The 14,519-nt window shown below is 35.4% G+C and overlaps 1 protein-coding gene across 1 annotated transcript in view; it reads right to left on the bottom strand.

Moving 5' to 3' along the window:
* Positions 1 to 572: 572 nt before the first annotated feature.
* Positions 573 to 14,519, bottom strand: part of RAB18 (RAB18, member RAS oncogene family) — a 38,390-nt gene continuing 24,443 nt past the window's right edge. Inside the window, exons 3-7 of the mRNA XM_053572725.1 lie at positions 14,447 to 14,508; positions 7,950 to 8,022; positions 5,830 to 5,948; positions 5,689 to 5,755; positions 573 to 2,524 (exon numbers count right to left, since the gene is read on the bottom strand). Coding sequence (XP_053428700.1) covers positions 2,349 to 2,524; positions 5,689 to 5,755; positions 5,830 to 5,948; positions 7,950 to 8,022; positions 14,447 to 14,508 — 497 coding nt within the window. The 3' untranslated portion in view covers positions 573 to 2,348. The remainder of the gene's footprint in view (positions 2,525 to 5,688; positions 5,756 to 5,829; positions 5,949 to 7,949; positions 8,023 to 14,446; positions 14,509 to 14,519) is intronic.

Genomic DNA, 14,519 nt, shown 5'->3' on the forward strand with positions numbered 1-14,519 from the left:
ACAGAGGAGCAAAGGTGAAGAGGACGGGCCCAGGACTGAAAATGCCTTGCCTGGAGTCCAGCTCCACCACTGACTGCTGCCTCTGCGAAGTGACCTAACACATACCTGCTCGTTATTCTCTTCTGTGAAATAGGCACAGTAGGCGTACCAACCTCTTCACGTTGCTGTGAGGTGGAAGGAGATAATTCAGCACTTGGAACAGCACCTGGCACCAAGGAAGCTTTCAGTAAACATTAACTATTACTCATAAATCAAATGCTTATTTGTTTAGGTCTATCCTCCTAGATTCAAAACACTGTATTCCAATTGTTCAAATTTGTACCATCTGTAGAAAGGCCCTTTAAGACTATTGCAAACGATTCTGAAAAGAAGAATTAACAAAATCCTGTTCTGAGTTTAGATATTACAACTATCTTACTTACAAAAAAACTCTCCACTACAAAACACTAAGCTTGCAACAAAATACTAAATTAAAAGCCAAACAATATATAATTTGAATAACACTTATTCAAATGTTCCTCAGATGAAAGTAATAGGGAAATGTATAATGCTTCCTGCACAAATACATCTACGGAAACCAGGCTATATTTATTCAAAAACTATAAAAGGTTACAATATAAATCTATCAAACAAAATCATTTTTTAAAAGTTATCTTCAAGTGACTCATGTGTATTCAAATTCTGACCAAATCAAGACAATTCAATGTACAGAAAGGTTATTATGTAGTTCAAGGAACAAAAAGCAATGAACAGAAAAGTCTTTTTAATACAGACTCTATATAAATACATAAATCTAATGTTTTAATGTAACATAAAAATCATTAAGTACATGTGTTATCTTTCTCCAACATTATAGTAGTAAATGTTTGATATTTAGTAAAAACATACAGAATGTATAAAACCTTCAGTCACATGTAGTGGAGACTAAAAAGTGTTAATCGAGTAGACTGTGGGGTTTTCATATGTAAAGATGGACATTTCAGAAAGAACTCAAACGGAAGTAAATCCATTAACACGCATATTGCAAAGATCACCCACAAAAATGTTTACCACTTGCACTTATATACAGAGAAAAAAACTGCCCAGAAATTAATATTGGAATCTCACTAAGGGTATTATAGAGATCAACCTGAAAGGACAAATCACTTATTGGGGGTTTAACGTGGCAGAGATCAGTGTAAATTAAATAACATATGAGTGAAAAAATATAAAATCTACAATAGCAAGAGGTGAGAAAATTGAATACTGTGAAAAAGATTTATTAGTCCATACAAGTTGGTTTGATAAACTACTGTTTACCTGTTACAGCAAATTACCGAGATTTTCGCTGTGACAGCATCTTCCCACACACATAAGAATCCGGAAACAATATGTCTTTCTCAAATTGTCATTTAGTGTTTCTCTTTTCCCATCCCTCAAAACACAGAGATAGGTTTTTGAATATCAACTAGCCATTATGGAAGCCATAAGATACAGATATTCATAAACATCACACAAGCTACAGTTGAGGTACCTTGACAAACACTACCAACATTGATGAAAAAAGGAGTTGGTTTTAAAAGTGGTAAGTAGCATAGGAGTCACAATAAACACGCTATTCACGTCCTTCTGAAACCAAAATGAGTTAAACCTTACTGCCATTCTGCCAAACACCACATAACTAAAAAAGCTATGCAAAGAGTCATGAATCCAAAGTACATATCACAGGATTAAAAAGCCAGTTAAGCAACTGAGCTTATTGAAATAAATCAAAAAGAATACGAAACTTGTTTAACATATCAATGCTATTTTAGAAGTATCATCAGAGTAAAGATTTAATTGTAAATTGGCCTGCACTACATTCTGTAATGGTAATTTAGTACTAAAAAGGAATCTCAACACCCTAGAATGGCTGTGGAATCATGCTCCTTGTTGCTCCTGAAAGGAAATTTGCCAGGTTTTATGACACCTGTCTACTTCCCTGGGGTTCTGGGAGTTCTATGTATACCAAGTGATTCAGTAACTGATAGAATTTAAGCAAAAAGACCAAAAGTGGACCTTGTGTCAACATATACCAGATAGTAGATGGACTTTTTAGTTACATGATAAATGTAAATCATAAAATCAAATGTACTTAAAAGGTACACCTATTTTATGTTACATAAAAAAATCGCGGACTGTGCATGCGTTCTCTCACGTTTTACCTGGGAAAGCCGATGAGTGGGATTTCTTGCAAATATTTACTGCCATGATACAAAACAATTATGTGCAAACTGCAAGGTCCCTAAAATAGCAGTTAAAGAGTTTATATACAGAAAGATGACACTATCTGATCAAATATGCAAGAGCAGGATGGAATTTCCCAGAGTTTATAACACAGAACAATAACCGCCACAGGCCCCGCCTCCACTGCCTTCTTCAACGTGTGACAGTTTGACTCCTTTATTCTGGTTCTCACTTTCCCACAGTCCTGGCGTCTGAATGATCTTTTCAACAAGTTCCTCAAAGGCACATTGTACACCATCACACGTTTTTGCACTTGCCTCTGAAATTCAAGGAAAAACAACATAGTATATTCCTTCCTGGCCACAGTCCCATGTTTTTCTGGGAAACTTATGGCATAAATATTAGCCTACAACATATTAAGAGCTAAATCGGCAATTTCTCCCCACAGCAATTTGGTATTAGTGAATTTCCCCCAATTCTCAAACTCAGCTATTTATAAATACTACCCATAAGAATACTGGTACATAGTCCCAAGATCATGTGATAGGGCTGTACCTTATAAAAAGCCCTACTGTTATGCCAAAGTTTTTTCCTTAAGATTTGTTAAATCTTTTTTAAAGCTAGCCCTCAAAGCAGGTATTATTCCTATCTTAAAATAGGGAAATTCATGCTCCAAGTTAAACCATTAGCCTGATTACTCTGTGTGTGCAAACAGGCAGTTACAGGTGTCTGGATATGTTACGTACAACCATGAAGACTGGTCGCATGTTAAGTTTATGTTTAAGACACTCAAGAGGACACTCGGCACTGCTTCCCAATCCTACATTCCCTAGTGATTACCTTTCTCACTGCCGGAGATGACTATTTATTCCTATTTCTCAACACTCCTCCACCTCAGTTGATGATCTAGCATTATGTTGAGAAAACCCGAAGCAAGAGCTGGCAAGAACTCCCTGATGACGACACTAATAAATTTACCAAGCGGCCAGAACATTGTGTTTATTCTCTGCCATCACCCCTATTGCAATGGAACAACTGTCCGTGCTGCAATCTAAGCCCTCCCCTGTTCTAGTTCCTGGAATTGTGTTCCTCTCTGGCCTAGTTCTCATTCACCGAAGGATCACACACTCGCTCTTTTGGATCATACCAATCAGCCTAAGAGTCTGCCAAAGTATTTTCCATCTTACTAAAAAACACACTTGCCCTCCAGCCCACATATCCTTCTTGCAGCCAGTTTCCCTCCTCTCTTTGAAAATTTGTTTTACAGATTTATCTATATAAGCTATTTCTGCCTTCTTATCTCACATTCTTCCTTCAAATTACTCTAAATTAGGCTTTTGTTCTCACCATTCCACTGAAAGCTTTCTTTTCAAGACCACCAACACCCTTTATCTTGTCAAATCCAACACCCCAAGTTTATCTGACATCTTTGGGATTTGATACTGCTTCCCACTTCCTATCCTTTAAATTGTTTGTTCCCTTGACTTTCAGGACACTGCACACTCCCAGTGGTGCTCTTATCTCACTGGTTGTTGCACACAGCTTATCCGCTGGCACTGCCTCTTTACCTAACCTCTAATTGTTGGAATATCAAAGGGCTCAATCTTCAGTCCTTCTCCATCCATATTCTTTCCTGAAATCGCTGCTGTAATCACATGACTTTAAATGCTACCTATATGCCAATGACCAGCATGTCTACTGGTCTATCCAAAAAACATCTCCTCCTTACCTGGAAGCAAAATTCTGGACTTCCCACTTCTTACCCCAAACCAGCTCTTATCTCAATCTTCTGCGTCCCAATTAACGGCAGTACCGTTCACCTAGCTATTTGAGTCAAAAGCCTACCATCATCAGTAACTGTTCTTTTTCCTTATACTCCACACTCTATTTATCCACACATCCTGCCAGCTTTACCTTTACATTATTTCCCAGAACTGCCATCGCTTTCCCAGCCACTACGGCTATACAGTCAAAGCCAAATCAGCTTCATTCATCTGGGCCGCTGCAAGAGAAGAACTAGTCTCTCGTACCTATTGAATTCCACCATGTGGCACAAAGATCCATTGTCTACACAAATAGATATTTTCTAAACAGTTATCAGATCAAATCATTGCTTCACATTTTCCACCACACACAGAATAAAATCCATCTCTCTACCGTACACTATAAAATCCAACGTGAGCTTTGTGAATCTCCCATGTCACCAGCCTTCTCCCCCTCACATACTATGCTGCAGCTCCCAAACTTTCTTCCTGTTCCTTAAATACACTAAGCTAGTGTCTACCTCAGAAAGTATGTACTATTCTCTCAGCCTGAGATGATCTCCCTCTGGATTCTCACATGATGGGTTTCTGCTCAAATAGCACTGCCTCTGAGAACTTTCCCTAATCGGCCTCCACCCAGCCATCCTCGCTCCCCTTACCATGTTTTATCTCCTTCACAGCACTACTTACTTATGTAAGCCTTTTCACCCTAAGAGAATGAAAGCTGCACAAGGGCAGGGAGTTTGTCCATTTTGTTCAGTTATAGCTTCAGTGTTCAACACACACTGAATAAACTAATGGATAAAAATAAGGGACTTACAGGAAAAGGAAGCAGTGAAGGTAGTACTTGGGTCTTTTCTGAAAAATCCCTGCATTTTTCACTGATCACATCCTGCTTCTGTCTGTGCATGATGTTCTTTCAATTCTATTTGCAGATTCCAGAATGGCTAAATTAGGAATTCCTAAAGCGGGCTTCCCCTCAGAATTAACTGGGGTACATTTAACAAACTGCCTTTCAGACCTGTGGTAAGGCACAGAAACCTGTACCCATCAAAATCTCCCCAGGTGACTCTGATACAGCTAACCCACTCTTTAGATAAGGGGCTGACAAACGTTTTCTGCAAAGGGCCAGATAGTAAATCATTTGGGCTCTGTGGGCCATATGGCTTCTGCTATGGCTACTAAACTCTGACGTGTAGCACAAAAGCAGACGCAGACGAGATGTAAACAAATGGACGTGGCTCTGTTCCAATACAAATAGTGGCACCAGATCTAGACCATATTGTAGTTTGCCAACCCCTGCCCGACCATGTTTCTCAAATATTAACGTGCACATGAACCATATGAAGATATTGTTAAAATGCGACTCTAATTCAGAAAATCTGGGACAGTGCCTGAGATGAAGCAGTTCTAACAAGCTCCCAGGTGGTGCTGATGCTACCAGCATATGGACCAGCAAGACACAACTTCTGCGGTGTTAAAGAATGCCACTAGATGCCAAAAGAAGTGATGTGACTGTGCTCAATTCAATTTCACATAATGTGATGCTACTTTACTTTTACAGAAAGAAAAACAAGGAACAAAGTTTTGTTCTAGAGTTAAGATTTTGTAGCATGAGGCTACAATGAACCGAATAAATACATCAAGAAATATATTCAGCAAAACTTCATTTCAAAATTTCTCATTAATAACGGAAGGACAGATATTCATTCACACATACCTATAAATAACATGGAATGCTTTCGTGCAAACTTCAGGCCTTCATTTCTATCGACTTCACGATTTTCCTACAAGAGAAATGTAGTGATTAAGAAAAGCTCCTGAAATACAGAACCGAGATGCCAAGTGTCTGCCCTCTTACCTTATCAATCTTATTTCCAACGAGCATGTTTACTATGTCATTTCTTGTACAGTATGTTTCCAATTCATTTAGCCAATTATCCAGTTTAACAAAGGTATCCCTTCTTGTGACATCGTAAACTAAAATAAAAGGAGTCATTTATTAAAAAACATTAAAAATGAGAAGTAATGGCATTCTTTTTTTTTTTTTTTAATCTTTTTGGCACTGTATTTCTAATATGTAGCCAGAAGTTAGCAATACTATAAGGACGTGTTTTTCAATCCTTTTTCTCACTTGAACCTATAGTTAAACTTCTATGGCACACTTTAAATTATGTTGATAAAAACAAAAGTGAAAAAACACTGCTTTGAACTTCTTTCAAAAATAATTTAATTAAGCTCTTTAAAATTTTTGTGGCACACCTAAGATCCTCTCACAGCACACCACTGTGCCACGCACATTGCTTGAAAATCACTATTATAGGGTGGCACCTACTCACTCATTTTCAAGTGAGTAGGGCGCCAGGCCCACATACCAAGGATGATGGGTTTGAACCCAGCCCTGGCCAAACTGCAACAAAAAATAGCCGGGCACTGTGGCGGGCACCTGTAGTCCCAGCTGCTCGGGAGGCTGAGGCAAGAGAATCGCTTAAGCCCAGGAGTTGGAGGTTACTGTGAGCTGGGTGAGGCCATGGCACTCTACCGAGGGCCATAAAGTGAGACTCTGTCTCTACAGGAAAAAAAAAAAAAAAGAAAATCACTATTATAGAGTATAAGCAAGTCTGTTTCTTATTAAGCCTTCAGTGCTTCAGAGTGAGTATCTACTCAATCTAGATGGAAGATGTGTTTAAAAAAAATAAATAAAACCACATACATACACACATTTCAGTCTTATTAACACATACTGTGACCAAAATAAAACTATATCCTGTACAATAACTAAAAACCAATTAAAGCAAAACAACAGCTGTTTCCACTCACAGTGATGAAAGAGGTCTGTCCCAAAACCAAAATGTGTTTGAGATCCAAATATGTGGCAAAAATATCAAAATAACATATATGAATTTAAACATCTATAACCTTGTTAATTTGTTTCTTACAAGAATCAGCATTTGCAACTTTGAAAAAAATTACAGTACAATTAATGGATGGGTTCCTGATTGTCTTTCTCTGTCACCACTTTCATCTTAAATTATCCTGCATTATAACAAAGAGCTTATTAATTTAAAGTGTTTTATAAACTCAGGAAATGCCAAACCAAAATAATAAATGTTACTATTGAGTCATGATACAAAAAAAGAATTCTACCTACATTTTATCAATATTCATTTTAAACAGTTTCCCAGGAAATCAAGAACAAGCACTTTTCCATTTTTTTCTGAGACAGAGTCTTACTCTGTCACCCTAGGTAGAGTGCCGTGGCATCAGCCAAGCTCACAGCAGCCTCAAACTCTTGGGCTCAAGCAGTCTTCTTGCCTCAGCCTCCCAAGTAGCTAAGACTACAAGCACCTACTACCATGCCCAGCTAATTTTTTCTGTTTTTAGTAGAAATGGGATCTCGCTGTTGCTCAGGCTGGTCTCAAACTCCTGAGCTCAAGCAATCTACCCACCTCAGCCTCCCAGAGTGCTAGGATCACCATGCCCAGCTAAGAACAAGCACTTTTCAACAAATTACACTGAGTCCGTATTTAGGTTCTATATTTTGTCTGATTATGAATCAATACCATTAAATGCTTTGTGCTATTTATTTTTTAGGACTAAGAAAACAGACTCTACTAAGCAACAAATATTCTTCTTCTTTTGTAAACTGTGGCAAATATTAACAAGATAATAATTGAAGACCAGTTTCTGGTAATACTCCAAGGCAGAACAACATAAGCAGATTAACCCTCAACTATGTCCTCATCAACACAGGCTTTTACACCAAATAAAACAGTTCTGTCTTTATCTTTTAATTGCTAGACAAAGGCCTGAAAAAAATTTTTTTAAGTTTTAATATTCTTTAATATAAAATGAAGTTAATATAACTTAAAGTTACATAAGAGTATCCCCAAAGAAAAATGAAACAAGACTTTAACACTAGGAAAATCAGAAATTCCAAGAAATAGAATCTTTAAATAGTAAATTACAGTAAAAACTTACCTAATATAACACCCTGTGCACCTCTGTAATAGCTTGGAGTTAATGTTCTAAACCTCTCTTGACCAGCAGTATCCTAAAAGTGACAATTATTAAAAAAACAAAGTATAAATAACAGACCTTCAATATACTAAAAATAGAAAGTCAAACAGCATTATTAATATTAATGCAGAAACAAATTAAAACCTGGAATTTATTTATTTATTTATATTTCAGTAGATTGGCAAGTGTTTTTATTCCATTGATGAAATATATAATTTTGAAGTCAGGGCTTTCAGTGCACCTGTTACCAGATTAGTAGCGTACCAAAACCCTGAAATTTAAATAAGATATGTTCTCTTACTGACAAGTGTTACAGAAATAGCATTAATATACTCTAGAAAACTGCAACTAAGTAAAGGTTTCCTGTCATTTTGGATTTAAGATTTTTATCACACATAAAATCCATTTCATAGAAAGCCATGTTCTCAATTCCAGTTGCACAATACAATTTTCTGTGAATCTCTGGGTACAACCCCCAAAATTCTGATTTAATAGGTCTAGGGCAGTGTTTCTCAATATTGTTTCTCAATCAACCTTTTTTACCTCACTGCACACTTGAACCTGTAATTAAACTTCCACAGGACACTTAAATTATGTTGATCAGAAAAAAAAGTAAAAAAAAGAATATACTTACTGTACTTTGAACTTCTTTTGAAAATAATTAAATCAATGATCTTTAAACAATTTTGATACACAACTAAGATCCTCTCATGGCATACCAGTTGACAATCACCGGTCATGGGTAATGACAGGAAGTTTAAAAATCTTCCCAGCTGTTCCTAATGTAGTATCAAGGCTGAGAACCACTGACTTAAAGAGAATTACAGCAGTGTCTTATTTTGGGTAGGAATTTTTAGACTGAGCTCTTGTGTTTTCTATGTACCTTCTTTTAGGAAAATGAACAAAATCAAACCACTCCTGATTATATATGTTGTTTCTGCACCATGTGCGGGTTAATGAACAAAGATGTACACTAGGTAGGAAATGTAAATTTCACCAAGGCAGGGATTCATCTGCTTAAACCACCATTTTAACCCCAAGGGCCGGAGCAATTCTTGACAGAAGATAGTTGCTCAGAACTTGAGGGTGGAGGAGAATGAATTCAACAAGCCCCTAATTCTGGGCCTAGTTCCTTCTCTCTGCTGTTTTTGTACCATTCTTGGACTGTGGCCTCAAAGTACCTAGGATTATACGAAGTAGCAGCTGGCAAACCACAACCTCAGCTAGCCATTTGTTTTATTATATAAGGATTTATTAAAGTTTTATTGAAACATAACAGGCCAATTTGCTTATGCATAAACCATACGGCCCATTTCAGGGTTCGAGTATTTACTATCTGCCCCTTTATGTTTGCAGTCTGTGGATATAAAACCTGAAGGAATAACTTTAAAATTAAACTTCTCATACAGATAAATTTACAAAATAAAAAATGATTTCTCTCTTTACAAAAACTCTGTCTTACAGTTTCTAATAAACTCTGCCTCTGATATTTAAAATTATTCAATCTGCACATTAATGAAACTTTTTAAGAACAATAATATAAACCAAAAGCTGCATAAGCAAAGTGGACTTACTACCTCAAACAGATTATAATTTTAATTAATGTGATACAGGTTAATATTGTGACTGAACAATCATTAATAAAACACATCATGGATGCTTATAATCTTTTTGGATCTCTGTGATTAAGTGATCAAGACTCAAGTCTGCAGGAAAAAACAGTAATCATCCAGGAGCCATGATGATCTAACTTCTATGTTAAACTACAAAACCACTGTCAGACAGCAATTGCTAATATGTATGTAAAGTAAAAAACTAGAAATGCTCACAGCTTTGGACTAGTACTTATCTCAGAAAATCCAATTCATAAAAACTAAACAAAAATTTATATTTTAAAAAGACAAACCATTATAAGAAACATATCTTAGCTATTCACTTACATGCACAAAAAAAAGACAAATTAGCAACATTCGAATCACTCAGTACCCAAATATAACTTCTGAAACTCCGTCACATTAAGGATTAAACTTTTAGTGCCATAGACTATCTTTTTTAAAAGAAAGGAAAAAGAAAGGAAAAGTCATTATTTAGAAGACAAGACTCAATTTTGGAACAGAGAATTTGGAAATTTAAGAAGTAGCTATTTTTCCATACATGGAACACTGTTCCATTTTCATAACAAATAGTTTGAGGCAAGAACCGAGTATGAAATATTTCAGTCCCAAGACTTTTTGTTATGGCAGGAAAAAAGCCATTCTATTTGCATCAGGAAACTGTATCCATACGTCCAGAGCTGGCAGAAAGCAAGTGAATATGAACTTTGTTCTCTCTGGTCGTCACTGAGATCAACTCCAAAAACTGCATTGATGAAAGACAACCTACAACTCCAGTTAAAAATCCATAAAGCCCAATGTTTTAAAAGTAAAGATTACAGTAAAAAAAAAAAAATTAATGTTAAAATATTACATGTGACTTTGACACTTTATGTGTGACTACTTAATTAAGCCAGATGTTTAAAGTCTTGCCATTTTTGGATTCATATTTATAAAACTGTTTAAGTAAGTGTGATAATTTGGACAAAAAAGAAACCCTTGGGGCTATAGATCAGGATTTATAACAACTATAAATTTTATATGTATACATGGGCAGAAGTTAAGATTTTTGCTTATGTTTGTTTTCAAAACAGGGATATGTGGTAGACATAATGGCTTCTTTTTTAAGACAAAGAAGCAGAGCTTTAATTCCTGTCCCATGGTTTTATCTTCTGATGGGGGAAGGAGAGGAGAAATTATTGAAGATAAATAATACAGATAAATCAAGAGTTAGAAAAGATCTCAGAAAGGCTAAATAATAGAATGTGGAGGGTAGAACTGAGACAGAGATGTAGAAAAAGGTAACAGGAGAAAACCTCAGATGCTATGTCAATGGTCCCGACGAGCACACGCGCTCAGGAGGCAGAGGGAGCAGGGCGAAGCTTAATTATTCTATTTGATCCAAGAAGCTTCTCAGTGGGAGAGGAATTCATTTACATAAAACCACAAGAATGAGAGGAAAACTATGGGTTCATGTGTTTCTATATTGAGTGGAAAGGCCTTCCTACTAATCAGACATGACACCATGATGCCATGAAGAAAACAATTGATCTGACCATATAAATACTACCATTGATATGGCAATAAAGCCCTCCCAACCCACACACATATTCATTCTTCATGTGCAATTTAAAATAGTAAATAGTAAAATAGCATATTCCGTGATTAAAACCTAAGCAAATTTTCATTTAGTAGTTTATTCTATATGAAGCAAAACATGTTATTTCCTTGGGCATCAGAGCTGTGAAGAACTTCTAGTCCAGTACCAAGAGTAGAATTTGTTCTCTACCCAGAATTTACTGATATGCTAACATGGCCAATTCATACATTACTCATTTTTCTTCTTTAATATAGCTCATATCTAGTGCTGAATCACTAAAAAATGCTTACAGGACACATTCAGTAAGACAGGCTCAGAAAGTTTTCAGTATATTATTTTTTCTGGGTATTATTTATTTTCACACTATTCATATTCCTTACAATGTCCACTGCCTACAGCAAGTGTTGGTAAAGACGTGGTAATTTTTTTTTTCATATGGTTAGGATTTTTCTGAGGAGGGGCCTATTTTGGTCTCAATGTGGGTTATTTAGCTATACTTAGCAAGTGGTAAAATAACTTCTGCTTGTTTTCCTCATTTATCACAAATGTTCATGTTCTCTAAATAATGCTCAGAAATAAATTTTTCATGTATACGTATCTTTAAGAATAACATCTTCAGAACAGGATATTTTAAACTCTTCTGCAGAAAATAAATGAAAATTTTATCCAAGGCGTTTTCTGTAAACCTTTCTCATAGGGATAAATTACTATACAGTTTTAAAAGCGTGGTTCACAATGGATGCAAAAAGAAAAATTTGTATTTTCATTGATTAAAAAAAGTTAAATTAGGACTTTTAGAGACTATACTACAAATAAAATATGAATAATTCAAATATCAATTGATGGATTATATTTTCAAATAAAGTATAGTAAAAGTAGAAAAAAAGATTTGAAAGTAAATGACAAACTAGGGGGAAAAAATCTGTAGCATACGACAGAGTATTATACACACAAGAACACAAACACATATTCATCTTAAACAAGATTTTAAAAGACAAAAGATAGAGGAAAAATTATAACAAATGACAACTAATATTTTTATTACAGTGACTTTAATCATGACAAAAACAAATGCTAAAATGGGTAATGTCTATAAAAAGAAAATTCATTTAAAAATATGATCAATAAATACATGAGAGGGAAAGAACTCACTAATCAAAAGAAGTGCAACTGTAAGTGAAGAAGTATTAGAGAGGCAAAAACAAGAAGACCGGCAATAGCACAGAGTCAGGTGTGACAGAATCATGATGAAAATATAATTGGTGGGAGTATAAACTGATAACTAAGACTTTTTGGTGTGCATCAATGTTAAATCTTCACCTTCTTTAAGCCGACATTCCTCCTTTAGGAATACAGGCTAAAGTAATAACTGGACAAGTTCACACAGATGTATCAATCAGGATGCTAATCAGAGCACTGTTTACAAAGATAATGGGAAAAAATAAAGATAAAACTTGTAACGATTTAAATATCTTTTAGTAAAGGATGACTAAATTAAAGAATAGCTATGAAATGGAATACCAGGTGGCTATTTAAACTGATAGATCAAAAGCACACACCGTGTGTGTGCGGTGGGGGTCTGGGTGAAGTAGGAAGATAGGAAGAGGACAAACAGATTAAAAAAACCTAAGACACAATCCTTTGCTTTTGGAAAATTAAATACACGCATATGTGTAATGGTATATATGCCTATGCATAGGTATTTTTAAGGATGTTCACAAAAAAATATATACTGGTTAAAGATAAACTTTCATTTCTATTAATTCCTTATTGTCTCAATTACCCTTTTTAAAATAAGCCTGTATTATTCTTACAGTGGGGGGTGGGGGACAAAATCTCTCTTCTTTAAAAAACATTTCTAGGCCTATGATAAAGACATCTCTTCAATACTTTCTGCTAGCCTATTTATTAGGCAGGAGCTAGAAAGTAAATTTATTTTTTTTAATCAAATGTTTGCCTTTCTTGCCTTGACTTACCATAAAGAACAGTTTTCTTCTATTCTAGAGGTGATTATTTATTAGAAAAGTAAATTTAAAACAAAACCACAAACACCTTTTGTCTGAGAGAAAAACCTCACTGCAACCAGTGAATCTTAGATCCCACTCTAATCTGTTTATTTCACAAAGCAGAACATGAACAAAAAACAGATGATAAATCGGCCTTGAAAGGCACATGGAAACTCCAGGCCTCTACTTCAGTACAGAAAAAGCCAGCGTTCTTACACTGTTCAATATATATTTTACTATAGTATAGTCCAACATTTTCCAAACTGTTTTCTGTTAGACATGACTGTTCTGACCAATATTAAACATACTTGGGGGAGAGGGGCAAATAGGCTAACATTAAACACACTTACGTAATTATCTGTTATTTTAGGATAAAGCATCTATTAGACATAGTGTGCCAACCAGAAAACACCAGAAAGATGAATGACATCACACAATGCACTTGCTGTTTCATCTGTGACTGATGGACAAACAGCAATGACCACGCAAAGGTATGTCTCAATTTGATGACTGCTAATCAGGTCTAACATTATTTATTAAGGATGTATTTAAATATCACAGTGTATGTGGAAATTACATATATTACTATATTTTATAACCAACATATATTCACATATCATCAATTATATTTAAACACAGAGAGACATAGATAGGTGGGTGGACAGATGAAAGGGAGAAGACAGGATAGACACTGGGCATCTTGGAGAGTTGCTTTTTGGTTTTTTTGAGACAGAGTCGCAGTGTTGACAGTTAATGCTACCTTTTAGTAGTGTGGATCAGAATAGTTGGATTCACAGGAAAATGAAAAGAAACCAGGAAGGAAAAATGAGGTATTAAAAGATATACCCAAAGTTGGCAAACTCAAATGTTATAAATACCTGTACTAACAAACAGGAAAAATACCTTTTTTTTCTAAGTCTCACTACATTCCCCTTTTCCTCAACAATTGTCTTGACTATTCAATCTAAATAGTTTGGGCAAAACTGAGGAAACATATCCAATAACAACGATTCTCTCCGGCAGATAAGACTTTTTAAAATGTTCTATCCTGTTTTGAAATATTCTGAAAGGGTTATAAATTTTTTAAAATGACGTAAAATATGTCTCTACTTATTACCCAACTATAAGATAAAATGATTTATCGTTTACCCTCTAATCAACACCAAGTCTCCCCAAAGTTATTACTATACAAATCAATTTCTGCTTCCCTAAAAATAAGTTTAATACTTATAATAAGTAAATGCATTTAAAAACTCTTACCCATATTGCAAGTTTAGCCTTATTTCCATCCACTGAAATTGTTTTCACCTTAAAGTCAACACCTTGAAGAAAT

Source organism: Nycticebus coucang, chromosome 20 (assembly GCF_027406575.1).
Source record: "Nycticebus coucang isolate mNycCou1 chromosome 20, mNycCou1.pri, whole genome shotgun sequence".
NCBI classification, from domain to species: Eukaryota; Metazoa; Chordata; class Mammalia; order Primates; family Lorisidae; genus Nycticebus; species Nycticebus coucang.